The sequence below is a fragment of the Drosophila suzukii genome, unplaced genomic scaffold (assembly GCF_043229965.1).
Source record: "Drosophila suzukii unplaced genomic scaffold, CBGP_Dsuzu_IsoJpt1.0 scf_15, whole genome shotgun sequence".
Classification (NCBI taxonomy): domain Eukaryota; kingdom Metazoa; phylum Arthropoda; class Insecta; order Diptera; family Drosophilidae; genus Drosophila; species Drosophila suzukii.
Genome location: NW_027255902.1, coordinates 61,079 through 75,483, shown reverse-complemented (window position 1 = coordinate 75,483; position 14,405 = coordinate 61,079). Strand labels below are relative to the sequence as shown.

Below are 14,405 nucleotides of genomic sequence, written 5' to 3'. Positions count from 1 at the left end.
AGTTCCAGATTTGCGCACGACATCAGCTGAATCAACTCGTCCCGGTAAGAACATCATCGTCGTAAAAATCCTCCAGTAGGGTTGTTGAAGCATTCGGGTATTCGTCTTGATGATCCACAGCGAGTTGTTCCAGCACTCGTACCGCCAGGAAGGGTGCACATGACGTTCCGTAGGTTACAGTGCACAATTGGAAATGCTTGATCGGATCGGATGGATCCTCTCTCCAAACGATCTTCTGGTAGTTTCTGTGCTTTTCGTTTACACATATTTGGCGGAACATTTTAACGATGTCCGCTGAGAATGCGAACTTGTACATTCGAATGCGAACTTGTACATTCGAAAGCGTAGGCACACAGCAAATAGATCGCGCTGGATACTGGGCCCAGTGAAAAGAGTGTCATTTAAGGCCTTACCGTTAGCGTCGCGAAAGGATCCATCAAAGACCACTCACAGTTTTCGCTTTAGCACTGGGTGGTGGGGAAGAAAGAACTGATTCCCAGTAGCGATTTCCTCTGGCGGCACCTCACGCATGTGTCCCAGATTGATATACTCCCGCATAAAGTATACGTACTGTGTCCGCAGCTGCTCGTTTTGTTGTAGTCGTCGCTCCACCGATTTGAATCGTTTAAGAGCTCCCTGTAGAGTTTCTCCGAATTCAGGACTTTCCGTGTTGAATGGAAGTTCAACGATGTACTTCCCGTTTTCATCGCGACTGTGGGTGGCGAGAAAGTGCTTCTCGACCTGGTCGTCTTCCGGTTCCAATTTTGTGTTGCTTTGAACGTTCTCCAGTTCTCAAAACTTCTGAAGCGTGTTGTCGATATCCATTGATGTGGTTAGTGCAATAGCGTTGCTTGCGTTCGATGTGATGAGTGAAGTGATTACCCATCCGAATACCGACAAAAATAGCGATAAGATTACCCTTGTTGTCGTAAATCTTTCGTCCTGTGAACACTGACCATACGTGTTCGCTTCCCAATAGTATATCTACTGGTGTGTTTGCGTTGAAATGTGTAACCGCCAGCTGCAGATCCTTAAATACCTCGAGTGTCGATACGTCGATATTTTGGCGTTCCAGAGATGAGGTGATTCTGCCTAGCACGTGGGCATAGACAACCAAACGATCATCGGACATGCGAGACTTGATCTGCAGCGTGCTGCATCCCCTTGTAGTGTCTGCTTTTACGGAAGAGATTCCCGTAACCAAAATGCGTGATGCCGACCGTGTCAGTCCGAGAGCTTGGATGCAACACTCAGATACATATGACAGCTCTGACTTTTGTCCAATAGAGGACGGCATGTTACGTGGTCACCTTTTGCGTTTTTAACATACACCATAGCAGTTGGTAATATGCTTTGTTTGAATTCCGTTAGATGAGTAGATTTTGCAGTGCCTTGTGCACATACAACCTTTTGGGTGCCCGCTCCTTGGGCCAAATGACTGAGTGTCCCTCCGCTATCTGGGCAAGATTCCCACTAGCTTGTGGATTCGGTTGGACGTGAAGAAGGGAGTGATGATTTCCTTTGCATTGCCTGCACTTGTATGTTGACTTGCACCTGTTTACCCCACGACCAGGTCGCAAGCAGTTGTAGCATAGTGATTTCTCCTTCACAAATGATCGCCTCTGCAGTCCAGACATATCCAGAAACTGCTGACAGCCATATGGAGTGTGTTCCGTATAACTACATTTGGTGCAGCCACTACTTTCAACCGCAACCATCGATTGTGTGATCAGGATGTGTTGTTGTCTTGCTTCCAGTCGCAAGCTCCCTTTTGCTCAGCTCCAGTTCCTCGCAGCGTGAATCGAGAAACTTGAATAATTCCTCTGGAGTGTCTCCATGCTGCGCTCAATCCACCTGCGCCGTGTGTCAGCGTCAAGTTTCTCTAGGGCTAGATAGATGATCTAACAGTCGCGTCCCGTCTGATTCACCGCATCCAATCCACGAACAATTTCGTTTGCTCCGTCCGAAACATTCCGTAGAACTGTTGCATCCATCTTTGTAGTTGTTGGCAGGCTCACAAACTGTTCCAAAAAAGAGTTTACAAAATGCCGTGGACGATTGTATCTTTCCTTAAGACGTTCCCATGCAGTGTTGTAAGCCGTGTCCGTAATTGCCAAGTGTCGAACCAAGTTGGCAGCCTCATCAACGAGATGTGTTTTTAAGTGATGAAACTTCTGGGTGTTGGACAAATGCTGTTTGTTATGAATTGTGCTTTCATATATGTCGTGAAAGGATGGCCACTCTGTGTAGTTGCCCGAGAACCGTTTGATTTGAATTTTAGGAAATTCGGTCAGATTTGAATTTGCCGTGAGTACCGAGTTCCGAGAATTCGCTAATGTGGTTTAGTTGCAGCAAGTTCAAGATTGCATCGTTGTTTGAGTGTAGCCCGTTGCTGCCACTCGCACCGCTTGTAGGTGTCCCCGGTTGTAGCTCATTACTCCTGTTTGTGCCTAACCGAAGTAGACACTTCCGGGTCACACCGCGGGACAAGGGGGTAATGAGCACTTGTCGCTGGCACGGGGACGCTTTGATGGCAGGACGATCGCGTCGCGGCAATGGTAACGATGGTTACTGCGATGCCGGACCACAGGCGATGCTGAGCTGCGCTGAGGGTGAGCTAACGTGGTTAGCTGCTAGTTGAGATAGGGTATTACGAGCCCTATTCCCAGTTGTAGGAAGTAGAACCGCGGAGTTAAGAGGTGTGTCGATAACTGATTTATTCTTCATTTGGTACATGTTTATATACTACTTGGAACACGCAAGTTTAGTGTAATGATTAGTGAATGAGCTATATTCTAAAGTAGGTAGGTAGGTCAGGGAGTTTTGATTATGGTAGCAGTTTGTGTAGTTGGCTCGGCAGACACTGCAAAATGTGCTGACTGCATTGGCCGGTCAGTGTGCCGTTGAGTCGGTGAGACGGTGAGTTAGTGAGACATATAATATGCTGATCAGCCATTCTCATATGCAGTGGGTGCTACTGAGCGCCTGGTACTGTTCCCAACTTGGCTACTGCTTGATTTGTTGGGTGTGGTCATGTTGAGTACCTTTGGGTACGAACATTCTCATCCCCATTGAGGGGTACCCTCAATTAAGTCGTGATGTTGGTCAGCCCTTGACCGAATTGTATAGGAAGCACCTAACAAATCATTGACCAAGGTGGATCTTTCCTTCAACTGCGGTTTGTGATTCAGGTCCTTCACATCTTCTTGATGCTGCTTAACACTCCCCTTTGCGATAAAATTGACATTACCGTGGGGACTGAAATTGTGCTCTCGTAGAACTTGATCATTTGGCACGTCTATGGTATGTGGACATTCTGCAATAAAACTAAGATATTTCTTGGTTAGGTTTGGACATGTTGAACCAAAGTCAGCCTTCTTGTAGGTTTTAGATTGATGAGAAGTCGGTTCTATATTCATCGGATTTTTATCTTTTGTTGGCTCATAAGCAACGTTCGGTCTGCAAAATCACCTCTGCCTTCTACCAGAATAGGGTTGATTTCCGTATCAGATGAGGTTTCTTTATTGAGATAACCTGTGATTACATAACCAAGCCTAGTGCCTTGTGCCAAAGGTTTATTAGGTCCTAGTTCAAGAAGTTCACCGGTTATTACACAAGAATACACCTCAGCCCCTAAGGTTAGGTCAATGGGTCCAGGTTGCCGAAAGTCAGGATCTGCTAATGGCAGTCCCTCGGGAATATTAAGATCGGTTGTAATCGGTACTGACGATTGGTCTGTAATGACCGTGGGCATAATAAATACCTCTAATAGTTTTTCAAACCCTGATGTACATGATGAGAGCTTTAGTGTTGATCTAATTGCTGTTGATATCTTTCCTCCGATTCCAGATATTTCAATCGGTGCCCTTTCCTTAAGAGATAGCAGATCTGCCATTCTCCTTGAGATAAGATTCACCTGTGATCCACCATCTATTATAGCGCGACATGTTTGTGATTGACCGTTTGGCCCTTGTAATGAGACCTTGGTGGTCGCGAGCAGAGTATATCCTCCTACGTTGTCGTAGCCTGCAATGGTTACTGCGCCGGCCACTGGATTGCTAGTCGGTCCTTGGTGTAACAGTGAATGATGCCGTTGCTGGCAGACTCGACAGGTGGTCGGTGATCCACAGTTTTCAACCTTATGAGCTGTAGACAAACAATTTGTGCATGCTCCTACTTGAAAAATGGCTTGACGCCGTGCTTTGGGGTCCATTTGCTGGATACGGCTACATGCTCTAAGATTATGTTGTCCTAGGTGACAAATCTTACAGCTCTCTTCGTTGTGAACTGACTGATGGCGGAGTGTTGCTGTAGGTTGAGCGCTTATCGTCTCCAGCATGCAAGCGCGCCGCTCAATAAACGTCAGTACACTCCATAACGTTGGAATTTCCGTTGGTGCATCCGCTGAATTTTCTAGAGCAGCTAGAGACTGCTGGTCTAGTTTTCTTCTGATAAGAAAACACAGGATTGGATCCCAGGATTTTGTGCTAATATCGAGGTTTTTAAGAGTACTCATTGAGTTTTTTATAGTGTCATGTAAGGCCCTTAGTTAGCGCGAGGAGCCGTCTATAGGCATATGGTCAATAATTTTTGCAATGGCGGCGAATACTAGTATTTTTCCGTTCTGGTACCTGGCCTTTAAACGCAACCAGGTGTCGTCATAGCCACCCTGTGAGAAGGCTGTGTCTGTCAAGACGTTTCTCGCTTCACCACGAAGCGAACTCTGTAAAATATGTAGTTTTTGACTGGCCGAATATGGTTTATTATGTACCAATTCCACAAAGAGATCATGGAACCGTGGCCAGTCTAGATACTCGCCGTTGAACTCCGGAATGCTAATTGGCGGAAGTGCCAAGTTTAGGCTCATTGGCGAGTCGTTTTCTCGAAGCAGGTTCATTTCGTATTCCTCGTATAATGTGTGGAACTGAGCTAGCTCTGCTTCTGCCAGGGCTGCGGCTCCAGGTGTGCTGTCCAATTCGTCGTGGGCTTGCCTCAGCAACGCCCAATGGAGATCCAGGTGCCTTTGTAGGGTTGGGGTGACGGTTGGGGCGTTCGAGGCTAATGTTAATGATGACTCCAATTCGTTGCATCTTCTCTGCAACTGTCGGATCACCGTGTCAATTGCGGAATCTCCTTTGACTTGATCTCTTGTCACCAATGTTTGTGCCTAACCGAAGTAGACACTTCCGGGTCACACCGCGGGACAAGGGGGTAATGAGCACTTGTCGCTGGCACGGGGACGCTTTGATGGCAGGACGATCGCGTCGCGGCAATGGTAACGATGGTTACTGCGATGCCGGACCACAGGCGATGCTGAGCTGCGCTGAGGGTGAGCTAACGTGGTTAGCTGCTAGTTGAGATAGGGTATTACAAGCCCTATTCCCAGTTGTAGGAAGTAGAACCGCGGAGTTAAGAGGTGTGTTGATAACTGATTTATTCTTCATTTGGTACATGTTTATATACTACTTGGAACACGCAAGTTTAGTGTAATGATTAGTGAATGAGCTATATTCTAAAGTAGGTAGGTAGGTCAGGGAGTTTTGATTATGGTAGCAGTTTGTGTAGTTGGCTCGGCAGACACTGCAAAATGTGCTGACTGCATTGGCCGGTCAGTGTGCCGTTGAGTCGGTGAGACGGTGAGTTAGTGAGACATATAATATGGCCGGTCAGTGTGCCGTTGAGTCGGTGAGACGGTGAGTTAGTGAGACATATAATATGCTGATCAGCCATTCTCATATGCAGTGGGTGCTACTGAGCGCCTGGTACTGCTCCCAACTTGGCTACTGCTTGATTTGTTGGGTGTGGTCATGTTGAGTACCTTTGGGTACGAACAACTCCTTTCCTTGAGAATAGCGCTTGCCCTTAGGTATTTTGCTTCGTAGACCGCATTGTCGATCTCCGGATCAACATAGCCTTCCACTTCCTCGTGAAGCGCAATGCAATCGCTAAACTGGTGAAACTCCTTCCAAACTTCGTTGAGAAGATCTATCCGTGTGGTGATCTCTGTGTGTGTAGCAATCTCCGTTTGTTCAGCCCATGCCAAGACACGTGTGATGTTGGACTTGAGTCTGGCACGGCTTTTCACTAATGATTTTATTTGTTCCATTGTAAGCAATTACAATTGAGAATCAAAGCACTTCAAAACTGTCCAAGAATCCGGAACGATGGACCAGCAATGTGGTTAGAAATATAAACGACTTGGTTATGTGGACTGTATGTGTTTTTATTCTTGCCAGTTGCGAAGCCTATTTGATACTGATACGAATTTCACAAAAAGACGCCGTCGTAGCAGCGTTGCCAGAAACGAAAAAAGGTATATATATATATGTATGTCGGTTTTCGGTTACATAAGATAGAGATGGCATAATGCGCCTAAATATGAGAGTTTATTAAAGACAGCAACCGTTCATGAACACGTACAGCGCACCGTTCTGGAGTAAATGTACAGACTAGTAGTCGCTTACAGGTAACTTAAGAAAACACAGGATTGGATCCCAGGATTTTGTGCTAATATCGAGGTTTTTAAGAGTACTCATTGAGTTTTTTATAGTGTCATGTAAGGCCCTTAGTTAGCGCGAGGAGCCGTCTATAGGCATATGGTCAATAATTTTTGCAATGGCGGCGAATACTAGTATTTTTCCGTTCTGGTACCTGGCCTTTAAACGCAACCAGGTGTCGTCATAGCCACCCTGTGAGAAGGCTGTGTCTGTCAAGACGTTTCTCGCTTCACCACGAAGCGAACTCTGTAAAATATGTAGTTTTTGACTGGCCGAATATGGTTTATTATGTACCAATTCCACAAAGAGATCATGGAACCGTGGCCAGTCTAGATACTCGCCGTTGAACTCCGGAATGCTAATTGGCGGAAGTGCCAAGTTTAGGCTCATTGGCGAGTCGTTTTCTCGAAGCAGGTTCATTTCGTATTCCTCGTATAATGTGTGGAACTGAGCTAGCTCTGCTTCTGCCAGGGCTGCGGCTCCAGGTGTGCTGTCCAATTCGTCGTGGGCTTGCCTCAGCAACGCCCAATGGAGATCCAGGTGCCTTTGTAGGGTTGGGGTGACGGTTGGGGCGTTCGAGGCTAATGTTAATGATGACTCCAATTCGTTGCATCTTCTCTGCAACTGTCGGATCACCGTGTCAATTGCGGAATCTCCTTTGACTTGATCTCTTGTTGTGATCTTGATGTTGGCTGACGTTCGTCTCGGGACCTTCGGAAGCCCGCTTTCAGTCGGCATGTTGTCCAGAAAGATATTCTGATATTTTTCGACCAGCTCCTTAAGTGCTAGTAATCGTGAAGAGTACTCACTTCCAGTGGGTAATGCCGCTTGCTGGACTTCTTCATCTAGGTCGCAAAACTGCTGCCAGAGATCGTTTAACTGATTTAGCTTACCGGAATAATAGCCGTCTCGGTGGCGTCGGTCGGCAGAATCCTTGCCATAATTCTTAATGAGCTGTTGGATTTTCCCTTGCAGCTCGTTTTGGGTGTCTAGTAACCGATTGTGTAAATCGATTCTTGTGTGACTTGTTTCCTCAATGAATGAAGTAGACATATTGTGTGTCTTGGAAACAAAGAATCTTGTGGAGCTGGATGAAGCTGAGTATCCTGTGAAGCTGGATGAAGCTGAGTATCCTGTGAAGCTGGATGAAGCTGAAGTTCCTGTGACGCTGGAAGAAGAGCCGAATCCTGTGAAGCTGGATTAAGCTGAAGTTCCTGTGACGCTGGAAGAAGAAGCGAATCCTGTGAAGCTGGATGAAGCTGAAGTTCCTTTGACGCTGGAAGAAGAAGCGAATCCTGTGAAGCTGGATGAAGCTGAAGTTCCTGTGACGCTGGAAGAAGAAGCGAATCCTGTGAAGCTGGATGAAGCTGAAGTTCCTGTGACGCTGGAAGAAGAAGCGAATCCTGTGAAGCTGGATTAAGCTGAAGTTCCTGTGACGCTGGAAGAAGAAGCGTATCCTGTGAAGCTGGATTAAGCTGAAGTTCCTGTGACGCTGGAAGAAGAAGCGAATCCTGTGAAGCTGGATGAAGCTGAAGTTCTTGTGACGCTGGAAGAAGAAGCGTATCCTGTGAAGCTGGATTAAGCTGAAGTTCCTGTGACGCTGGAAGAAGAAGCGTATCCTGTGAAGCTGGATGAAGCTGAAGTTCCTGTGACGCTGGAAGAAGAAGCGTATCCTGTGAAGCTGGATTAAGCTGAAGTTCCTGTGACGCTGGAAGAAGAAGCGAATCCTGTGAAGCTGGATTAAGCTGAAGTTCCTGTGACGCTGGAAGAAGAAGCGTATCCTATGAAGCTGGATAAAGCTGTGAGTCCTTTAGTAGGAAGGGGGTTGCTTGAGTGTGATCCTTTGTTGTTAAAGGATCACGTCGGGGTCACCAATGTTTGTGCCTAACCGAAGTAGACACTTCCGGGTCACACCGCGGGACAAGGGGGTAATGAGCACTTGTCGCTGGCACGGGGACGCTTTGATGGCAGGACGATCGCGTCGCGGCAATGGTAACGATGGTTACTGCGATGCCGGACCACAGGCGATGCTGAGCTGCGCTGAGGGTGAGCTAACGTGGTTAGCTGCTAGTTGAGATAGGGTATTACAAGCCCTATTCCCAGTTGTAGGAAGTAGAACCGCGGAGTTAAGAGGTGTGTTGATAACTGATTTATTCTTCATTTGGTACATGTTTATATACTACTTGGAACACGTTGTTGGCTCGGCAGACACTGCAAAATGTGCTGACTGCATTGGCCGGTCAGTGTGCCGTTGAGTCGGTGAGACGGTGAGTTAGTGAGACATATAATATGGCCGGTCAGTGTGCCGTTGAGTCGGTGAGACGGTGAGTTAGTGAGACATATAATATGCTGATCAGCCATTCTCATATGCAGTGGGTGCTACTGAGCGCCTGGTACTGCTCCCAACTTGGCTACTGCTTGATTTGTTGGGTGTGGTCATGTTGAGTACCTTTGAGTACGAACAACTCCTTTCCTTGAGAATAGCGCTTGCCCTTAGGTATTTTGCTTCGTAGACCGCATTGTCGATCTCCGGATCAACATAGCCTTCCACTTCCTCGTGAAGCGCAATGCAATCGCTAAACTGGTGAAACTCCTTCCAAACTTCGTTGAGAAGATCTATCCGTGTGGTGATCTCTGTGTGTGTAGCAATCTCCGTTTGTTCAGCCCATGCCAAGACACGTGTGATGTTGGACTTGAGTCTGGCACGGCTTTTCACTAATGATTTTATTTGTTCCATTGTAAGCAATTACAATTGAGAATCAAAGCACTTCAAAACTGTCCAAGAATCCGGAACGATGGACCAGCAATGTGGTTAGAAATATAAACGACTTGGTTATGTGGACTGTATGTGTTTTTATTCTTGCCAGTTGCGAAGCCTATTTGATACTGATACGAATTTCACAAAAAGACGCCGTCGTAGCAGCGTTGCCAGAAACGAAAAAAGGTATATATATATATGTATGTCGGTTTTCGGTTACATAAGATAGAGATGGCATAATGCGCCTAAATATGAGAGTTTATTAAAGACAGCAACCGTTCATGAACACGTACAGCGCACCGTTCTGGAGTAAATGTACAGACTAGTAGTCGCTTACAGGTAACTTAATGAAGTTACTATTTTAGATCTGAATCCTATTCTCGAAATTGGCGAAATGAATGCACAGCTTATAGACAACAAATGTAGCTTGGTCTTGGACCTTAAGAGTGGGTTCCACCAGAGACTCGGACATAGAAAAAATTGAATTTGCCGTAAACGGCGGAAAATGTAAATTTACTAGACTTCCATTCGGTTTAAAAAATTCTTAGTAGTAGTTTTTTTAGGGTATACAATATCAGAAAATGGAGTCAAATCAAACAATAACAAAATTTCCATTTCAAAACAAGGAAGAACGATAAAGTTGAGAACCTCGACTATCAGATACCCGTTACTCAGCTAAAGGGACCAAAGGAAATGGAGATATACAAGCAGTAAAGCGAGATTGTTATGCGCACCCTACCCGCGATCTCAATATTTGGTTATATGGGCGGCAGACAGATTTAAGCTTTATGGGCGTAAGAGTGGGCGTAGCAAATTTTTGTTAGGTCAATCGATAGGTGTTGACGAGACCAATACATTTCAGTTAAAATTTTTTATCTAGCATGAAAACTGTAGGGGCCACAGTTTTGGGCGGCTTGTGGGCGTTAGAGTGGGCGTGGCAAATTTGTTTTTGGATCAATCGATTGGTATTGACGAGACCAATACATTTCAGTTAAAATATTTTGTCTAGCACGAAAATTGTGAGCGCCACAGGTTTGGGCGGTTTGTGGGCGTTAGAGTGGGCGTGGCAAACTTTTTTGGGTCAATCGATAGGTGTTGACAAGACCAATACATTTCAGTTAAAATGTTTGTTCTTCCATGAAAATTGTTAAAGGTAACACGAGGAGCAGCCAATGATAACGAAGAAAGTCAGTAGATTCAACAACATCGGCAGAGATGGCGGCAGCGATGGAGCGACGCCTGATTATGTATTACAATCGCTAAACTTAAGAAAAGTTAGTTCTAAATCCAACTCACAAACGAAAAATTTGATCAATCTTTTAACTGGCGTGCCAAATCCCATTATTCTAGCTAGTATAGTTTCCGAGATATCATCGTTCATACGGACAGACGGACACGGCTAGATGATCCTGTCGGAAACCTGTTACTACCTGTTACATTTTTCCGACAAATCCAGAAATTAGGCGCCAGTGCGATTATTTATTTATTATTATTGCTCACCTATTGAATAAAGGCTCTTATTATATCAATATAGATGAGGATTTATAAACAAAATCTCATTTAGACACCTTAAGCGTTGTGGGCATTTGGGGACATTAAAATATGGTTGGCACTTGCACTTAATCAGAAGCTAAGGAATCTGGCTCAGAAATTCAAACTCTCTAGCTCTTATATTTTCCGTTCTAACAGCACTTGGAAACGTCTTGTCAGTCCGTCCGTCTGTCCGTCCGTTTCTACACAAACTGGTCTCCCAGTTCTAAAGCTATTGCGCTGAAACTATCCTAAAAGTCGGAAACAGCCGGATCGGACAACTATATCTTATAGCTCCCAAAGGAATAATCGGAATAAAAATTAAAAAAAATTTGTTCTTTGGTGTTTTTATACCCGTTACTCGCAGAGTAAAACGGTATACTAGATTCGTCAGAAAGTATGTAACAGGTAGAAGGAAGCGTTTCCGACCCCATAAAGTATATATATTATTGATCACTATACGAGTCGTTCTAGCCATGTCCGTCTGTCCGTCTGACCGTCTGTCCGTATGAACGTTGAGATCTCAGATACTATAGGAGCTACAATACTGAGATTAGGAATGCAGATTCCTGAGATTCCTGCGCAGCGCAAGTTTGTTTCAGCAATGAGCCACGCCCACTCTAACGCCCACAAGCCGCCCAAAACTGTGGCTCCTAAAGTTTTGATGCTAGAATAAAAATTTTAACTAAAATGTATTGTTCTCATCAATACCTATCGATTGACCTAAAAAAAAGATTGCCACGCCGACCAAACCTGTGGCGCCCACAATTTTCATGCTAGATAACCAATGTTAACTTAAATTTATTGGTCTCGTCAATACCTATCGATTGACCAAAAAAAAGGTTGCCACGCCCACTCTAACGCCCATAACGCTTAAATCTGTCTACCACCCACATAACCATATATTGAGATCACGGGTAGTTGGCGCATTTCAATCTCGCTTGCATATCTCCATTTCCCTTTGGTCCCTTTAGCTGAGTAACGGGTATCTGGTAGTCGAGGTACTCGACTATAGCGTTCTTCCTTGCTTAACATATAAACTCCTACGGTTGGAAATAACATTTTTTAATTAGTTATGAATTTCGAATTTAAAATCGGACGACTATAACATATAGCTGCCATAGGAACGATCGGAAAATTGGTGGGAAAATAATATGAAGCAAATTATAGCTTCGGTGTTTTTATACCCGTTACTCGTAGAGTAAAAGGGTATACTAGATTCGTCGGAAAGTATGTAACAGGCAGAAGGAAGCGTTTCCGACCCCATAAAGTATATATATTCTTGATCAGGATCACTAGCCGAGTCGATCTAGCCATGTCCGTCTGTCCGTCTGTCCGGATGAACGCTGAGATCTCGGAAACTATGAGAGCTAGGCTATTGAGATTTGGCGTACAGATTGCTGAGCTTCTTACGCAGCGCAAGTTTATTTCAGTAGACTGCCACGCCCACTCTAACGCCCACAAACCGCCCTAAAATGTAACTCCTACAGTTTTGATGCTAGATAGAAAATTTTAACTCAAATGTATTAGTCTTGTCAATACCTATCGATTGACCAAAAAAAAATTTTGCTACGCCCACTCTAACGCCCACAAACCTCCAAAGAAAAAAGCTATGACGTCAGAGCCAGACAATCCGAAATGTTTTTACGCCTGTATGTGTGTGTATGTAAATAGTTGCCGGCCGAACTTAGCGGCAAAGAAAAAAGCCCTGCCGGCGCTCAGAGAGAGCAAAGTGCGCGGCTAACTTATTCTATTGAATAATTAACCCTTTATCCATTTGTCCCATTGACGGGCAAAAACCTTTAAAGATCTGTACATCTTTATTTATCTCTTTCAAAGAATATGAATTTGCTTAATAAATACCTATAGATTGTCCCAAAAAAACTTTTCCGTTTTCAGTCCAATGCTCTCAAACCAAAGTAGTTAGGACAAGCCTTGACACTAGAGCCAGAAAACGACATACATACATACATGTATGTGTTTATGCATGTGTGGATGTAAAAAAGTGCAATCTAATATTCGCGGCAAATAGAATTCTTTCAAACGAAGCTATTCAACCAAATATTATGAAATACAGATATGCCTTAAAATTGTGTATGTTTACCAAGCATACATAAATATAAATGTTTTTTGTCTATTTTATGTGTTGCTTTCTCATTCTTGGCGCTGGCTGAAACAAAAGCAGAGCCGAGAAATGAGAGCAAGGGAGAGAGAACAAAGTGCGCGGCTAACTTATTTTAAAGTTTGTTATCTGAGTAACGGGTATCTGATAGTCGAGGTACTCGACTATAGCGTTCTTCCTTGTTTAACATATAACCTCCTACGCTTGGAAATAACATTTTTTTATTAGTTCCGAGTTTCGAATTTAATTTTATTATAATCGGACCACTATATCATATAGCTGCCATAGGAACGATCGAAAAATTGGTGGGAAAATAATATGAAACAAATTATAGCTTTGTTGTGTTTTGACATATTATCTTATAGAATTGGGAATATAATTTTTGTATTTTTAAGAATTTCGAATTTAATTTAATAATTATAACTGCAAGGGTATACAGTTTTCGGCTTGCCGAAGTTAACTTCCTCTCTTGTTTTACTTCATTTTGATGTTGTTTTTTATTCATTTCAGGCTATGAGTGGATTGGATGGCGGAACGATACTCCAGGACTGCTGGGGAACCCGGTTGAAATTGTATTTGAATTCGATACTGTTCGCAATTTTAGTGCCATCGTGCTTCATACAAACAATATGTTTACCAAGGATGTTCAAGTGAGTTTCTTATCCTACTTTTCAGAAGTTGTCCTAAAATACAGTTAATAACTGAATTAAATTCAATAAAATTAATTTTCCCAACTTTCTACAATTTTCTTTCTACTTATTGCAAAACTGTATGAACAATAATACAGGTATTTGTGCATGCCAAGGTCTTTTTTAGTATTGGCGGGCGCTACTTCTCGGGAGAGCCTGTGCAGTTCTCCTATATGCCTGACACTATAATGGATCATGCACGCGATGTTACTATAAAGCTGCATCATCGTGTGGGAAAATACTTAAAAATCAATTTATTCTTTGCTGTTAAATGGATAATGCTGTCGGAGATCAGCTTTATATCCGGTGAGTCCAGTTCATGAGATGCCGGGCAGGTAGGCCGTCTGAGGAAGTGGGAATGCATGCGAACAAAGCATATTTCAGCTTCTTTTCACCATTCCCATTTACTCAACATGGAATAAAACATTTTTTCGACATGTTGGCCAATAACAGAGAAGGGAAGGGAGGAAAAGAAACGGCTTACAGATAAATTAACAAAAACATTGGCTTAAGAAGTGAAGTTAATTGAATGCGGAAACCCTGTCTACTTCTTAAATGCAAACCATAGACGAAATAAGATAAGAAATAGGTAAATAAGAAACTTTTCCTGGCACGCGAGTTTGATTGATGTTAGGAGGAAGGAAGCGTTTCCGACCCCAGATATTCTTGATCAGTATCACTAGCCGAGTCGATCTAGCCATGTCCGTCGTAGATTCTTGGGCTTCCTGTGCAGCGATAGTTTGTTTTATCAGGGTGTCACGCCAACTCGAACGCCCACAATCGCCCATAACGCTAGAACCCGATTAGCG

General features: G+C 44.0%; 1 protein-coding gene across 4 annotated transcripts in view; it reads left to right on the top strand.

Moving 5' to 3' along the window:
* The window catches only part of smal (smoke alarm), a 236,821-nt gene that overhangs the window by 210,029 nt on the left and 12,387 nt on the right, over positions 1–14,405 (top strand). For 3 of the 4 annotated variants that reach the window (XM_036822587.3, XM_036822589.3, XM_036822586.3), the window contains exons 7-8: positions 13,418–13,557; positions 13,695–13,902. In XM_036822587.3, the coding sequence (XP_036678482.2) occupies positions 13,418–13,557; positions 13,695–13,902 (348 nt within the window). The remainder of the gene's footprint in view (positions 1–13,417; positions 13,558–13,694; positions 13,903–14,405) is intronic. The other variant, XM_065867303.2, reaches the window with a different exon arrangement.